This window comes from Podarcis filfolensis, assembly GCF_964270895.1.
Source record: "Podarcis filfolensis genome assembly, chromosome: 6".
Taxonomy (NCBI): Eukaryota; Metazoa; Chordata; class Lepidosauria; order Squamata; family Lacertidae; genus Podarcis; species Podarcis filfolensis.
In genome coordinates this window covers 11,949,940-11,963,158 of record NC_139609.1, presented here as the reverse complement: position 1 = coordinate 11,963,158, position 13,219 = coordinate 11,949,940, and the positions used below count along the sequence as shown (strand labels likewise).

Below are 13,219 nucleotides of genomic sequence, written 5' to 3'. Positions count from 1 at the left end.
CGCTCATCTCGCTTTATTGGCCGAGGGAGCCGGCGTACAGCTTCCGGGTCATGTGGCCAGCATAACTAATCCGCTTCTGGCGAACCAGAGCAGCACACGGAAACGCCGTTTACCTCCACGCCGGAGTAGTACCTATTTATCTACTTGCACTTTGACGTGCTTTCGAACTGCTAGGTTGGCAGGAGCAGGGACTGACCAACGGGAGCTCACCCCATTGCGGGGATTCAAATCGCCGACCTTCTGATCGGCAAGTCCTAGGCTCTGTGGTTTAACCCACAGCACCACCCCGTCCTTCGCAGTTAAATATGTCCAAAGTTAACTTCCTTCTTTCCTGGATGTCAAGTTTACGAGTGTGTATATATAATAATAGATCAGAAAAGCATGGAATATCTGTAGTAAATGACGGCGCATCACAGGGAGAAGCCTGCATCCTTTAATCACATTCTACATAGTTTGTAGCAAGCTTCTAGTCTAGACTTCTTTTAATAACCCCTTTAAAAAACTGGATATAGTGTTCTTTTTTTTACTTTATGAGATGTTAATAGGAGACTTATTCATTATGATTTCATAAGGAGAGCAATAATTATAAAGCTGTAACAACATAAAAGTACATGTTAGCAGACTCTGAAAGCATGTAGCTCATCTGCCCGTGTGTTTACTGTTTTCTTCCTTGATCCTGTTAGTGTCTGTCAATCCAATCACGGCAATGGAAGGGCAAAAAGAGCTTAGTTTGGAAGAGGAACTTGAAGCACCAGAAGCTATACATACAGGTAAGAAAGCCTTGTTACTCGTGGGCTAATGTCTCTTATGTGTCTCTTGCACTATGTATCCATAGTAACAGCAACAAAAACATATTGTATGGATTATGACCCATTATTAAGTAAGTATTCAGGAATATTCATTGCTTTGGGAAATTGCAAGGGACACTGGTATACATCACTCTACATGTGAATGAGGTAAATCTGAAGAAAGTAGGCCTATCATTTCAACTATTGTTAAACATCAAGCACCAAGGGCCCATCAATGAGGAACTCGACAGAGGAAGAGAAGGACTTTATCAATGGTAGATTAGTGGGGACATAAAGTTTAATATACAGTGGTACCTCGGGTTACAGACGCTTCAGGTTACAGACGCTTCAGGTTACAGACTCCGCTAACCCAGAAACAGTACCTCGGGTTAAGAACTTTGCTTCAGGATGAGAACAGAAATTGCACGGCGGCAGCAGGAGGCCCCATTAGCTAAAGTGGTACCTCAGGTTAAGAACAGTTTCGAGTTGAGAACGGATCTCCGGAACGAATTAAGTTCTTAACCTGAGGTACCACTGTATTCTGCAAGTGGAGGTCACCTTTCTAAGGAATATCTCCACAGCAGAATGCCTTAATTCTTCGCCTGCTATGGCAGGTACAGTGGTACCTCGGTTTTCGAATGTCTCCGTTAACGAACATTTCGGTTTTCGAACGCCGTAAACCCGGAAGTAAATGCTTCGGTTTTCGAACACGCCTTGGAAATCAAACATGTCACGTGGCATCTGCTGAGTGCAAGATCCTGAGGCCTAGCTGTCAGCTATTGAGTTTTCAGTTTTCGAATGTTTCAGAACTTGAACGGTCTTCCGGAACGGATTACGTTCGAAAACCGAGGTACCACTGTAGTTTGGTTTATTCAAAGCACATCCTTTACAGCACTTGGCCCAAGCCAAAATTCTTCCCCTCCCTGCCCCTGCAATTGACTCAAGACAGGATGATGTCTGAGCAATCTCAACCTCCCTCTATTGCCAAACAAAAGGTATGCCCAGTCTTCTCCTTCTGCTCAAATGTTTCACAGTCAATGTGGAAGCTGAGATGGATCTGTCTCCTTTTATTCCTGAGGATGGAACTCCCCATGTTCTTCCATCTCCATTCTTTCCTCACAGATTTCCACCTGTGAAGAAGCTGAGATACTTAGGGCTTTCATGTTCACATACTGGGATGGTGGGAAGGTGAGGAGGGAGACCAGTTCTCTCACACATATATTCATCAGGCTTCACACAGAACCATCAAACAAAGCCAGACTCTGGTACCTAGTCCATAGCAGATCCTTTTTCTACTAAGGTTGCTTCCACATTAGAACTTTCCTGTATAATAGCCATTGTTCTTTCGGAGTTTGCAGGCCCAGGAGCAGTGATCCCGGGGTCACCAGGGTTCAGGAGCATGAAGGTAGCAATAATGACAGGAAAACCATTTGTAATTGAAACTGCCACAACTTTTTATTGATTACAGGTGCAAGTAGGCCTTGGGTACGTATCCGGAATCAGCCTAGCCTGGTTGCTGGCTGGCTGATTGCTCCATTAGGGTTGATCCTGGTTTAAAGGATTCCCCCATGATACAGATCAAATGGGAGAAAACTTACCAGGTTGCCATTTGGAGGAATTTTATGGCCCATTAGCCTAGATCTTTCGACAAAACTTTCCTCCAGAAGCCCATAGTACACTAAACCCTCATTTCTAGTTTTGACTAACGATCCAACCCAATGCCTTTTCTGCCAGACGTTTGTGACAATTGCTATGAGGTAGGCAAAAGCCACCAGATAGGCCCAATCTGTCTGCAGGCAAATTCCTCCCTGGCCCTGAATACAGCAGCCGAACAATTCCACAGCAACGTCATGCAAACACTGCTCACTTTCCCTTGGAGAATGCAACGAGTGTGCTGGGCAGGTGAGACAACCGTTGCTGACCGTGCAGCTGAAATATATGACCCGAGTAGAGACAGGCTCCCTCAGGTCTGTCTCCAACACCCCTTTAGAACGGCCCTTATTGGGTGTTTTAAATTAAAAACCAAGGCAGGAAGTCCCTGAAGTCTTAGCAACCAACTGAGACAGAAGACGCCACCGGCAGTGGTGTGGCAGAGCCTCCCTGCCCCTCCTAGCTCCCATTGTGCCAGGCCACAACTGCCACTGCTGGAAATACATAAGCAGTCTTTATGGGACATCCACAGAGCTTTGTCATCAATAGGTTGTCATGATAGCTTTTCCTTTCTGGCTTCTTTCAGACTACAGTGGTACCTCTGGTTGCGAACGGGATCCGTTCCGGAGGCCCGTTCGCAACATGAAAAGCCTGCAATCTGAAGCGCCGTATCTGTGCAGATGCGCAGTGCAATTTTGAGCTTGTGTGCATGCGTGAAGCACAATTTAGCGCTTAAGCACATGTGCGAGCGGCAAAACCTGGAATTAACCCTTTCTGGTACTTCCGGGCCGCCGCGGGACGCAACCTGAAAAAACATACCATGAAGCAAATGTAACATGAGGTATGGCTGTACTGAAAATCTTACTTGAAAAGAAAAGAATGTTAAAGTTCTACTTATATTATGATAGATGGATGGTTGTGCATTTTTTCCACTCAACAATTGTTCTGTTGTACCATATATCTGAAGCAGTTGCACTGTATTAAATGCATTTTTGAATGTTGTTTATACTGGGTTTTGCTTTTCTGTGTGTGTGTGTGTGTGTGTGTGTGTGTGTGTGTGTACACACACACACACACACACACACATATATGTTGAGCATTGTGCATTTTGCATTCTTGCCTTTAGTAAGCTCCAGCCCTTGACTCATTGTTCCGAACGTCGAGGCAGCTGGCAAACCCCTAAAAGAAAGAATACGAAATAACAACCACCTTTTCTTCTCCTAGGGCCTAAAGGGGTGATCAATGACTGGAGAAAGTTTAAATTGGAAAGTAAAGACAGGAACGCCCTTCCTGTAAGCAAGAAAGAGATTCTCATCAGACAGATGTCTTCACCCTATCGCTCTCAAAGTAGGGACGATAAAGACACCAGGGAGCGATTCAGTCGCAAGGTAAGAGAGTAGAGTGGAGATACACAATTGAAGCGATTCAATGGGATGGAGAATCAGAAAATGCCATCAATGCACTAAGCAGCCATGCCACCACCTGCATTTCCAGAATTCGTGAGAAGGGTGGGTGTGCTGTTATACACACATAAAGATCCTCCACAGAAGAGAAAATTCTGGTCCAGCCAGGATTCCCCCTTGCATTCTCTTTGGTGATCACTCGTAGCCGAGTAAGATTGTCTTCCATGAACACGGTCTTAACAGTGGGTCTGTAAGTGACTGTGGAGGCCAATTCTGGATCCACACGTCCTTCCACAGTGGGGACATAGGTTTCCGGGCGGGAGTTGGTCACGGTGAGGGTTTGCTAAATGTGCCTCCCTCTTAGCACGTTTCTCCCTTTTGTCCTGAGTTTGAGCATCTTCAAAGCCCATGAGACCTTTGGGAAAGGCTGTTCTCCAATTGGAGCGCTCGCAGGCCAGTGTTTCCCAGTTGTCGGTGTTGCTACTACATTTTTAAAAGATTGGCCTTGAGAAAGTCTTTAAACCTCTTTTGTTGACCACCAGCATTACTGTTGTGACGTGGGGTTTGTGATTTCAGCTCTCTTGACATAATATGCTGGAGACAGTTCTGTAGTAACACTTCTTTATTAAAGCAAACAAGACTGAGAACTGAGGAGGGGAGAGCTACATTTATAGGGACAGGGAACTAGCTAGAAAGGATACATTTTGGAGGGAACAATATCAGGCAATCACAGTCCTGCCTTTTGGAGGAAACCAATAAGACAGAGGATCCAAATACAGCAGCTTAAATGAACCAATAGTAGCTGTACCCTCTGGAACCAAAAGGCAGTTACTTTACCCTAATGCAAATACAGACAATAATAATACAGATATAAAATCCTTTGACTCAATACACAACAATTACGCTTTCCATTTTTAAGTTCGTAATAGAGTAGTTGCTTTGGATGACAATAATCAGGCATCCGCACAACATGACCAGTCCCAGAATTACAATTTCCAGAGTGGCTTAACATTCCATTCCTCTCCACAGAGAACTGTGAGAGTTGTAGCTCTAGGAGGAAATAGGAGTCTTGTAAAGTCTTCTGACACATCCTTTGTCGGGACGCGGGTGGCGCTGTGGGTTAAACCACAGAGCCTAGGACTTGCCAATCAGAAGGTTGGTGGTTCAAATCCCCGCAACGGAGTGAGCTCCCGTTGCTTGGTCCCAGCTCCTGCCAACCTAGCAGTTCGAAAGCACATCAAAGTGCAAGTAGATAAATAGGTACCGCTCTGACGGGGAGGTAAACAGCATTTCCGTGTGCTGCTCTGTGTCGCCAGAAGCGGCTTAGTCATGCTGGCCACATGACCTGGAAGCTGTACGCTGGCTCCCTTGGCCAATAAAGCGAGATGAGCGCCGCAACCCCAGAGTCGGCCATGACTGGACCTAATGGTCAGGGGTCCCTTTACCTTTACCTTTAAAGTCTCTCGGCATCTTCAGCTCCCAGAATTCTTTGGGGGGAGCCATGACTGCTTAAAGTGGTGTCATAGTGCTTTAAATCGTGTGTATGTAGTCTTACCATGCTGAAGTATTCACAAAACTAAGCCATGCTGGAGAAACAAGAGGGTTCATATGTTCAAGCCACTCTATTTTATTGTTGTGGGCAAAGGCCATGACAAATACATACTGCAACAGATCGATACAGCAATGCAAGAGTTTTAAATTCTGAACCCTACATCATGTCAGGAATACCTAAGAAGCCAATCGCTGTATCTCCACAGCAATTTACAGCAATTTAAACTAGTTCTCTCTTTCTGATTTTGCTAGTAGAGAGGAAAAAAAGCTGCTTTGTGTGTTACATCGGCATTAATGTCACTCAAGAGAAAACAAATTGCTTCCTCGAGGGTATTCATACTGCCATAACTCAACAAGAGTTGCAAAAATATCTATCCACAGTTGCAAACACGGCTTTGGCAATTTATCCATCTGTGTGCCCTAAGGGTTCTGTATTTATTTGCCTGCCCAACTTCCTGTATTGATGTGCTTATTTACAGCAAAATCATAACCATGTCTACTTAGATGTAAATCCTATTGAATTTGCTGGTAAGTGGGGTTAGGACTGTTGCGTTAGTATTCAACAGTATTCTTGCTTATGAGAGCAGGATGTGATAGATGTTCCCCCCTTGAAAGCTGTTGTTTGCATCAGGAGGGAAGTTTCATCCACACCAAGAGTATGATCATAGATACAACTTAAAGAAAATATCATTGAAAGTTCAAGAAATGGCACCCAAGTGCTCCTCTCCTTTCTTAAAGTTTTCTCCTCTTGTTCCATGAGGTTCCATGGAGCGATGTTCGTTGAGTAAACCACTGTATTCCGTAATAAGGGACATGGGTGGCGCTGTGGTCTAAACCACTGAGCCTCTTGGGCTTACTGATCAGAAGGTCGGCGGTTTGAATCCCTGCAACGGAGTGAGCTCCCGTTACTCTGTCCCAGCTCCTGCCAACCTAGCAGTTTGAAAGCACGCCAGTGCAAGTAGATAAATAGGTACTGCTCTGGCGGTAAGGTAAACAGTGTTTCTGTGCTCTCTGGTTTCTATCACGGTGTTCTTTTGCACCAGAAGTGGTTTAGTCATGCTGGCCACATGACCCGGAAAGCTGTCTGTGGACAAATGCCGGCTCCCTCGTCCTGAAAGCGAGATGAGCATTGCAACCCTATAGTCGCCTTTGACTGGACTTAACCATCCAGGGGTCCTTTAGCTTTTTTTTTTACCTTTTAAAGGTAAAGTGTAAAGGGACCCCTGACCATTAGGTCCAGTCGTGACCGTCTCTGGGTTTGCGCGCTCATCTCGCTCTATAGGCCAAGGGAGCTGGCATTTGTCTGCAGACAGCTTCCAGGTCATGTGTCCAGCATGACTAAGCCACTTCTGGCGAACCAGAGCAGCACACAGAAATGCCGTTTACCTTCCCGCCTATTTATCTAGCTTCTGGTGCAACAGGACACCATGACGGAAACCAGAGCGCATGGAAATGCTGTTTAACTTCCTACCACAGTGGTACCTATTGATCTACTTGCACTGGCATGCTTTTGAACTGCTAGGTGGGCAGGAGCAGGGACCGAACGACAGGAGCTCACCCCACCGCGGGGATTCGAACTGCTGACCTTCTGATCGGCAAGTCCTAGGCTCTGCGGTTTAACCCACAGCACCACCCCCATCCATTTTTTTTACCTTTTACCTATTCCATAATAATTCCACTTACTCTTCCAAATGTTTCCAGATGAGCGTGCAAGAGTACGAGCTAATTAACGAAGACATGGAAGACGAAAGCTGCCTACGGAAGTATCGCAAGCGTTGTATGCAGGACATGCACCAGCGACTGAGCTTTGGGCCAAAATACGGCTACCTTTCGGAGCTGCAGAATGGGGAACAGTTCCTGGAAGCTGTCGAGAAGGAGCGGAAAACCACCACGGTCATGGTCCACATCTATGAAGATGGCATCAAGGGCTGCGAGGCGCTCAACAGCAGCCTGTCATGCCTTGCTGCCGAATACTCCACGGTGAAATTCTGCAAGATCAAGGCTTCCAACACAGGGGCCGGAGACCGTTTCTCCACCGACGTTCTCCCAACGCTTCTTGTGTACAAAGGTGGGGAGCTCGTGAGCAATTTCATTAGTGTCACCGAACAGTTCAGTGAGGAGTTTTTTGCTGTGGATGTGGAGGCATTCTTAAACGAGTACGGGTTACTACCAGAGAAGGAGATTCCAGCGCTTGGGAACGGCAACCTGGACGAGCAAGAAGTCGAATAGTTGACGAGATCTCTAGTCCTTCCAGGATCTCCTGCCCCTCTGCAGTACATATTGCAATTGGATCTCAGCTGGACCCATGTTCATTAAGCAAATGTTACTATGTGCCGAAAGCAAGCGGTATAACATATTTAAATGGCAGTGCAGTGGTACCTCGGGTTAAGTACTTAAGCCGTTCCGGAGGTCTGTTCTTAACCTGAAGCACCACTTTAGCTAATGGGGCCTCCTGCTGCCGTCGCGCCGCTGGAGCACAATTTCTGCTCTAATCCTGAAGCAAAGTTCTTAACCTGAAGCACTATTTCTGGGTTAGCGGAGTCTGTAACCTGAAGCGTATGTAACCTGAAGAGTATGTAACCCGAGGTACCACTGTATGTGAAACGAGCAGTGAAATCCTTACTCAGAAGTAAGCCACATTGTTCAACCACCCAGATTGGCCGGGGCAACCCAGTCTGATGGGTGGAGTAGAAATAATAACATTATTATTATTATTATTATTATTATTATTATTATTATTATTATTCCCAAGTGTGTATAGGATTGCAGCCTAAAGCACATACATCATAAGGACATGAGAAAAGCCCTGCTAAATCAAGCTACAGGCCCATATAGTGAAGCACCCCATTCTCACAGTGGCCAAACAGATACCTGTGGGAAACCCAAAAGCAGAACAGAAGCACAATCTCACTTTCCTGTTCATGATTTCCATCAACTGGTAGTCAGAGGCAGCAGGTGCTTTCATATATTACACTCACACAGTAATACCAAAAGGTTATAGGAAAGTACAGATAAGAGTAAAATTAAGAGACATATGCATGCACACACACAAGCTAGTCAGATTTTTAGAAGAAAAGTTAACTAGCGTTTGGGAGCCAGGTATGCCTTTTGTTTTTATTTCTACCAAATTCAAGAAAGCAAGCAGGTTAGCATGGAAAGAGTTCCGTAGCAAGTACCGTATTTTTCGCTCTATAAGACACACCAGACCACAAGACGCACCTAGTTTTTGGAGGAGGAAAACAAGGAAAAAAATATTCTGAATCTCAGAAGCCAGAACAGCAAGAGGGATGGTTGCGCAGTGAAAGCAGCAATCCCTCCTGCTGTTCTGGCTTCTGGGATAGCTGCGCAGCCTGCATTCGCACCATAAGACGCACACACATTTCCCCTTACTTTTTAGGAGGGAAAAAGTGAGTCTTATAGAGCAAAAAATACGGTAGATCAGTGGTTCCCAAACTTTTTTTGGCCATGCCTCACCTGAGCATCTCTAAAATCCTGATGCCCCCCCCACCGTGACATATAATTCTTATTATTCAAAAAGTGAACTCCTATTCATGTGGAGGAAGCCTAAAAGGCCATTCACTGTTAATAACTCATTCTCAAATTGCATCCCCCCTTAAAAATCAAATTGCCCCCCTGTTGGGAACCACGGAAGTAGATGCAATGTCAAACTCCGTACAGCAGTTTAGGAATTTGCAAAGTGGGAAGCTGCCGGAGAGCAAACTGGACAGGATGGAGTTTGTGTAGTTTTTTTATCATCTGCAGGATGAAGTGGAGAACGTGTGGAAGGCAAAATTGCTCCAAGCCTCTCAATGAACAGGTCACTGTGGTCCAGGAGAAATGGAAGTTGCGCCAAGCCTGTAGAGAACCTTTGGCTCAGCTGCTGGAGGTAGCAGAGCCATTAGCAAGCTGATGAAGAGCACGGGAAAGGTTTTGATTAACTGAGCTTCTTTAAGAGACAGGAGAGCAGTGAGGAGCTGAGCTGGGTTGCCTAGTGGTCACTGCATAATCAGGGCAACTCTGGAATCTGGCCCAGGCTCTCTGTGGGTTTGGATGAAACACAGGCAGTTGCCTTGGTTTACTTCCCTTGGTCTAAGTGCCGGGTTCTCATGAATGAGCTAAATCAGTATAATAATGTAAAGTGGAGATCGCACAGGGATTTTCAAGTATTTAACTGATGTCATGTCTTTCATATAAAACAGCTTAAAAATAGCTTTAAAATTGGCCTTAGATTGGGAGAACCAGCAAACTGGCAGTAAGCGATGTGGCACTTTGAAAGAGACCTTTCCTCCAAGTATCAGATACCGTCATGTAAAATGGAAATGATAATAAACTACGTGGGATGGTGCAGTGCATGCAATGAGGGATTACAAAAAACACTTTTCAGACAAAAGGCATTTTGCTAGCACACTATTATGCATAATAGCTGAAGAGAACATAAGCACAGTTCACTAGATGGCAACAATTAAGTGCTATACAGCTGAAAGATAATTAAACACGTAAGAGACTGGGCTGTTCTAGACATAACAGACAGCAGGTGACCGTGAGAAATGGAACTTCAAGACATCTCCAGCTGAGCATTCAAATGTAATTTTCCCAAAGTTTAAAATAATTGGAGAACTATATCCAATTTGGTCTTTTGTCTATATGTTTTATTTATTGATTTAAACAGTTTTACCCCTTTTTACCATAATAAAACTCTTAGTTTGTAAAAAGCAATTATCTTAATAAAAAGAAAAGACCCCCACATGATAACACTCTGATTAGGAATTGCTTGCCTAATGAGTCATATTCAGCCAGAGCTGTTTAGAAAAGCTACTGCAACACTAACAGCTAATCAAGTAAATCATATTTGCGAACCATACTGAACTTGCACATTTTAGCTCACCTTCTAATAATTGTGAAGTTGTGACAAGTTAGAGGGGGGGGGGTTGGCTAGAAAAGGCATAAAGTTTCAGATGTATTTTAACATACGTCTTTATTAAATATAATTATGTAATGTTGCATGCTATGTAATTTTTTTGTCTTTGCTCAAAAATGCAAATTATCAACCCTTTATATTATGTGGTGAAGTAATTAATAAAGTCTACTTAAAAAAACACCTAACCAGCTTGACCAATGATTGGGGATGATGGGAGTTGGAGAAGTCCCAACAACTGGAAAGGATTTCCTGACCCAGGAGATTAGCCATTTAGATACTTTGACATCCCGCTTTGTCTATTTAAAGGATTTTTACCCTGCCGAGAAGGTTCCCAGCGTGGCTTGCAGAAGATCAGCAACAAGCAAGACAAACTCTGCATCATGTTTGCAATCTGAAAGATGGCACTTCAAAGGATGGGGAAGGATGAGAATGACCGCTCTCCACATCAAATGGAGGGTGCCCTTTGCGTGCCTGCGTGCAGCACCCCCCGATCCTACGTGACTCCCAGCAGAGCTCACCTGGACCACCTCCCCAAGTTGCGAACCTTGAGGTTCCTGCCAAACCTCAGCTCAAATAACCAATTGCGACTGGGGAGGCGGAGCCAGGGGAGCGGACCAAGTAAGGGGGGCATAAAAGGGGGTGGAGCCTCCAGAGCATGGGTAGGCAAACTAAGGCCCAAGGGCCAAATGTGGCCCCATCACCTTCTCAATCCGGCCCGCGGACGGTCCGGGAATCAGCATGTTTTTCCATGAGTAGAATGTGTCCTTTTATTTAAAATGCATCTCTGGGTTATTTGTGGGGCCTGCCTGGTGTTTTTACATGAGCAGAATGTGTGCTTTTATTTAAAATGCATCTCTGGGTGATTTGTGGGGCATAGGAATTTGTTCATTTTTCCCCTCCAAAATATAGTCCGGCCCCCCACAAGGTCTGAGGGACAGTGGACTGGCCCCCTGCTGAAAAATTTTGCTGACCCCTGCTCCAGAGCTTCACCTGCTGTACCCTCCCTTTGTTTAGGCCTTTTATTGCAGGTTAACTTTCTTTCTTTAGGGACGCAGGTGGCGCTGTGGGTTAAACCACAGAGCCTAGGACTTGCCGATCAGAAGGTCAGCGGTTCAAATCCCTGTGACGGGGTGAGCTCCCATTGCTCGGTCCCTGCTCCTGCCAACCTAGCAATTCGAAAGCACGTCAAAGTGCAAGTAGATAAATAGGTACCGCTCTGGCGGAAAGGTAAACGGCGTTTCCGTGCGCTGCTCTGGTTCGCCAGAAGTGGCTTAGTCATGCTGGCCACATGACCTGGAAGCTGTATGCCGGCTCCCTCGGCCAATAAAGCAAGATGAGCGCCGCAACCCCAGAGTCGGTCACGATTGGACCTAATGGTCAGGGGTCCCTTTACCTTTATCTTTAACTTCTTCTTTACAGGTATGCGGGTGCTGCTATGGTCCTACAATGGTTGCTGTTTAAGAACTGGGAAGGAATTTTCGCTGCATTGGCAGGTTTCGCCTTCCCTGTAGCAAAACGTCACAACTTTGGGGGTTATAAGCCTTGGGCGGAATCCTTTAGTCTATCTTCCCTGAATTGGGGGGGGGGGAGTGAAGCAGTGACACACGCCCCCCCACCATGGTGGCAATCCCAGGGTTCCCCGTTACAGGGGTTGTGTTGAGGGGAGTCACTGACCATATGCTGAAAGGTTGTGAATGCACTCCCCTGTGTTGTGGTGAAATGGGGGGCAGGCTCTCTGCTTCAACATACGTCTTCTAGAGCCAGCCCAATCTCCAGACAGACTGGATAACCCTGATGTGCCCCAGATCCCCGGCTGGGGACTGGGAGGGATAAATGCCCAATGCCTAAGCCAAGGTCTTCGTACATCTGAAAGTTTAATAAAGTTGTGGCCAACTTTAATCCCATAACACATAATATCTATATGAAGCCACTGGCAGAGATCATCAGGGGGTTTGGGCTAGGTGTTCATCAGTATGCAGATGACACCCAGCTCTACCTCTCCTTTAAATCAGAACCAGTGAAGGTGGTGAAGGTCCTGTGTGAGTGCCTGGAGACGGCTGGAGGATGGATGGCGGCTAACAGATTGAGGTTGAATCCTGACAAGGCAGAAGTACTGTTTTGGGGAGACGGGGGCGGGTGGGTATGGGGGATTCCCTGATCCTGAATGGGGTAACTGTGCCCCTGAAGGACCAGGTGTGCAGCCTGGGAGTCATTTTGGACTCACAGCTGTCCATGGAGGCGCAGGTTAATTCTGTGTCCAGGGCGGCTGTCTACCAGCTCCACCTGGTACGCAGGCTAAGACCCTACCTGCCAGCAGACTATCTCGCCAGAGTGGTGCATGCTCTAGTTATCTCCCGCTTGGACTACTGCAATGCGCTCTACATGGGGCTACCTTTGAATGTGACCCGGAAACTGCAATTAATCCAGAATGCAGCAGCTAGACTGGTGACTGGGAGTGGCCACCGGGACCACATAACACCGGTCCTGAGAGATCTGCATTGGTTCCCAGTACGTTTCCAAGCACAATTCAAAGTGTTGGTGCTGACCTTTAAAGCCCTAAACAGCCTCAGTCCTGTATACCTGAAGGAGCGTCTCCACCCCCATCGTTCAGCCTGGACACTGAGATCCTTCTGGCAGTTCCCTCATTGCGAGAAGTGAGGTTACAGGGAACCAGTCAGAGGGCCTTCTCGGTAGTGGCGCCCACCCTGTGGAACACCCTCCCTTCAGATGGGAAGGAAATAAGCAGCTATCTTCTTTTTAAAAGACATCTGAAGGCAGCCCTGTTTAGGGAAGTTTTTAATATTTAATGCTGTATTGTTTTTAACACCTGATTGGGAGCTGCCCAGAGTGGCTGGGGAAACTCAGCCAGATGGGTGGGGTATAAATAATAAATTATTATTATTATTATT

At 46.0% G+C, this 13,219-nt stretch overlaps 1 protein-coding gene across 3 annotated transcripts in view; it reads left to right on the top strand.

Annotated features, from left to right (window-relative positions):
* The window catches only part of PDC (phosducin), a 28,119-nt gene extending 19,444 nt beyond the window's left edge, over positions 1 to 8,675 (top strand). For 2 of the 3 annotated variants that reach the window (XM_083620122.1, XM_083620123.1), the window contains 4 exons: positions 684 to 770; positions 3,663 to 3,826; positions 7,094 to 7,764; positions 8,004 to 8,675. In XM_083620122.1, coding sequence (XP_083476248.1) covers positions 707 to 770; positions 3,663 to 3,826; positions 7,094 to 7,621 — 756 coding nt within the window. In that variant the 5' untranslated portion in view covers positions 684 to 706 and the 3' untranslated portion in view covers positions 7,622 to 7,764; positions 8,004 to 8,675. Of the gene's footprint in view, positions 1 to 683; positions 771 to 2,172; positions 2,263 to 3,662; positions 3,827 to 7,093; positions 7,765 to 8,003 lie in introns of those variants that run through there. The other variant, XM_083620124.1, reaches the window with a different exon arrangement.
* The last annotated feature ends 4,544 nt before the right edge of the window (positions 8,676 to 13,219 follow it).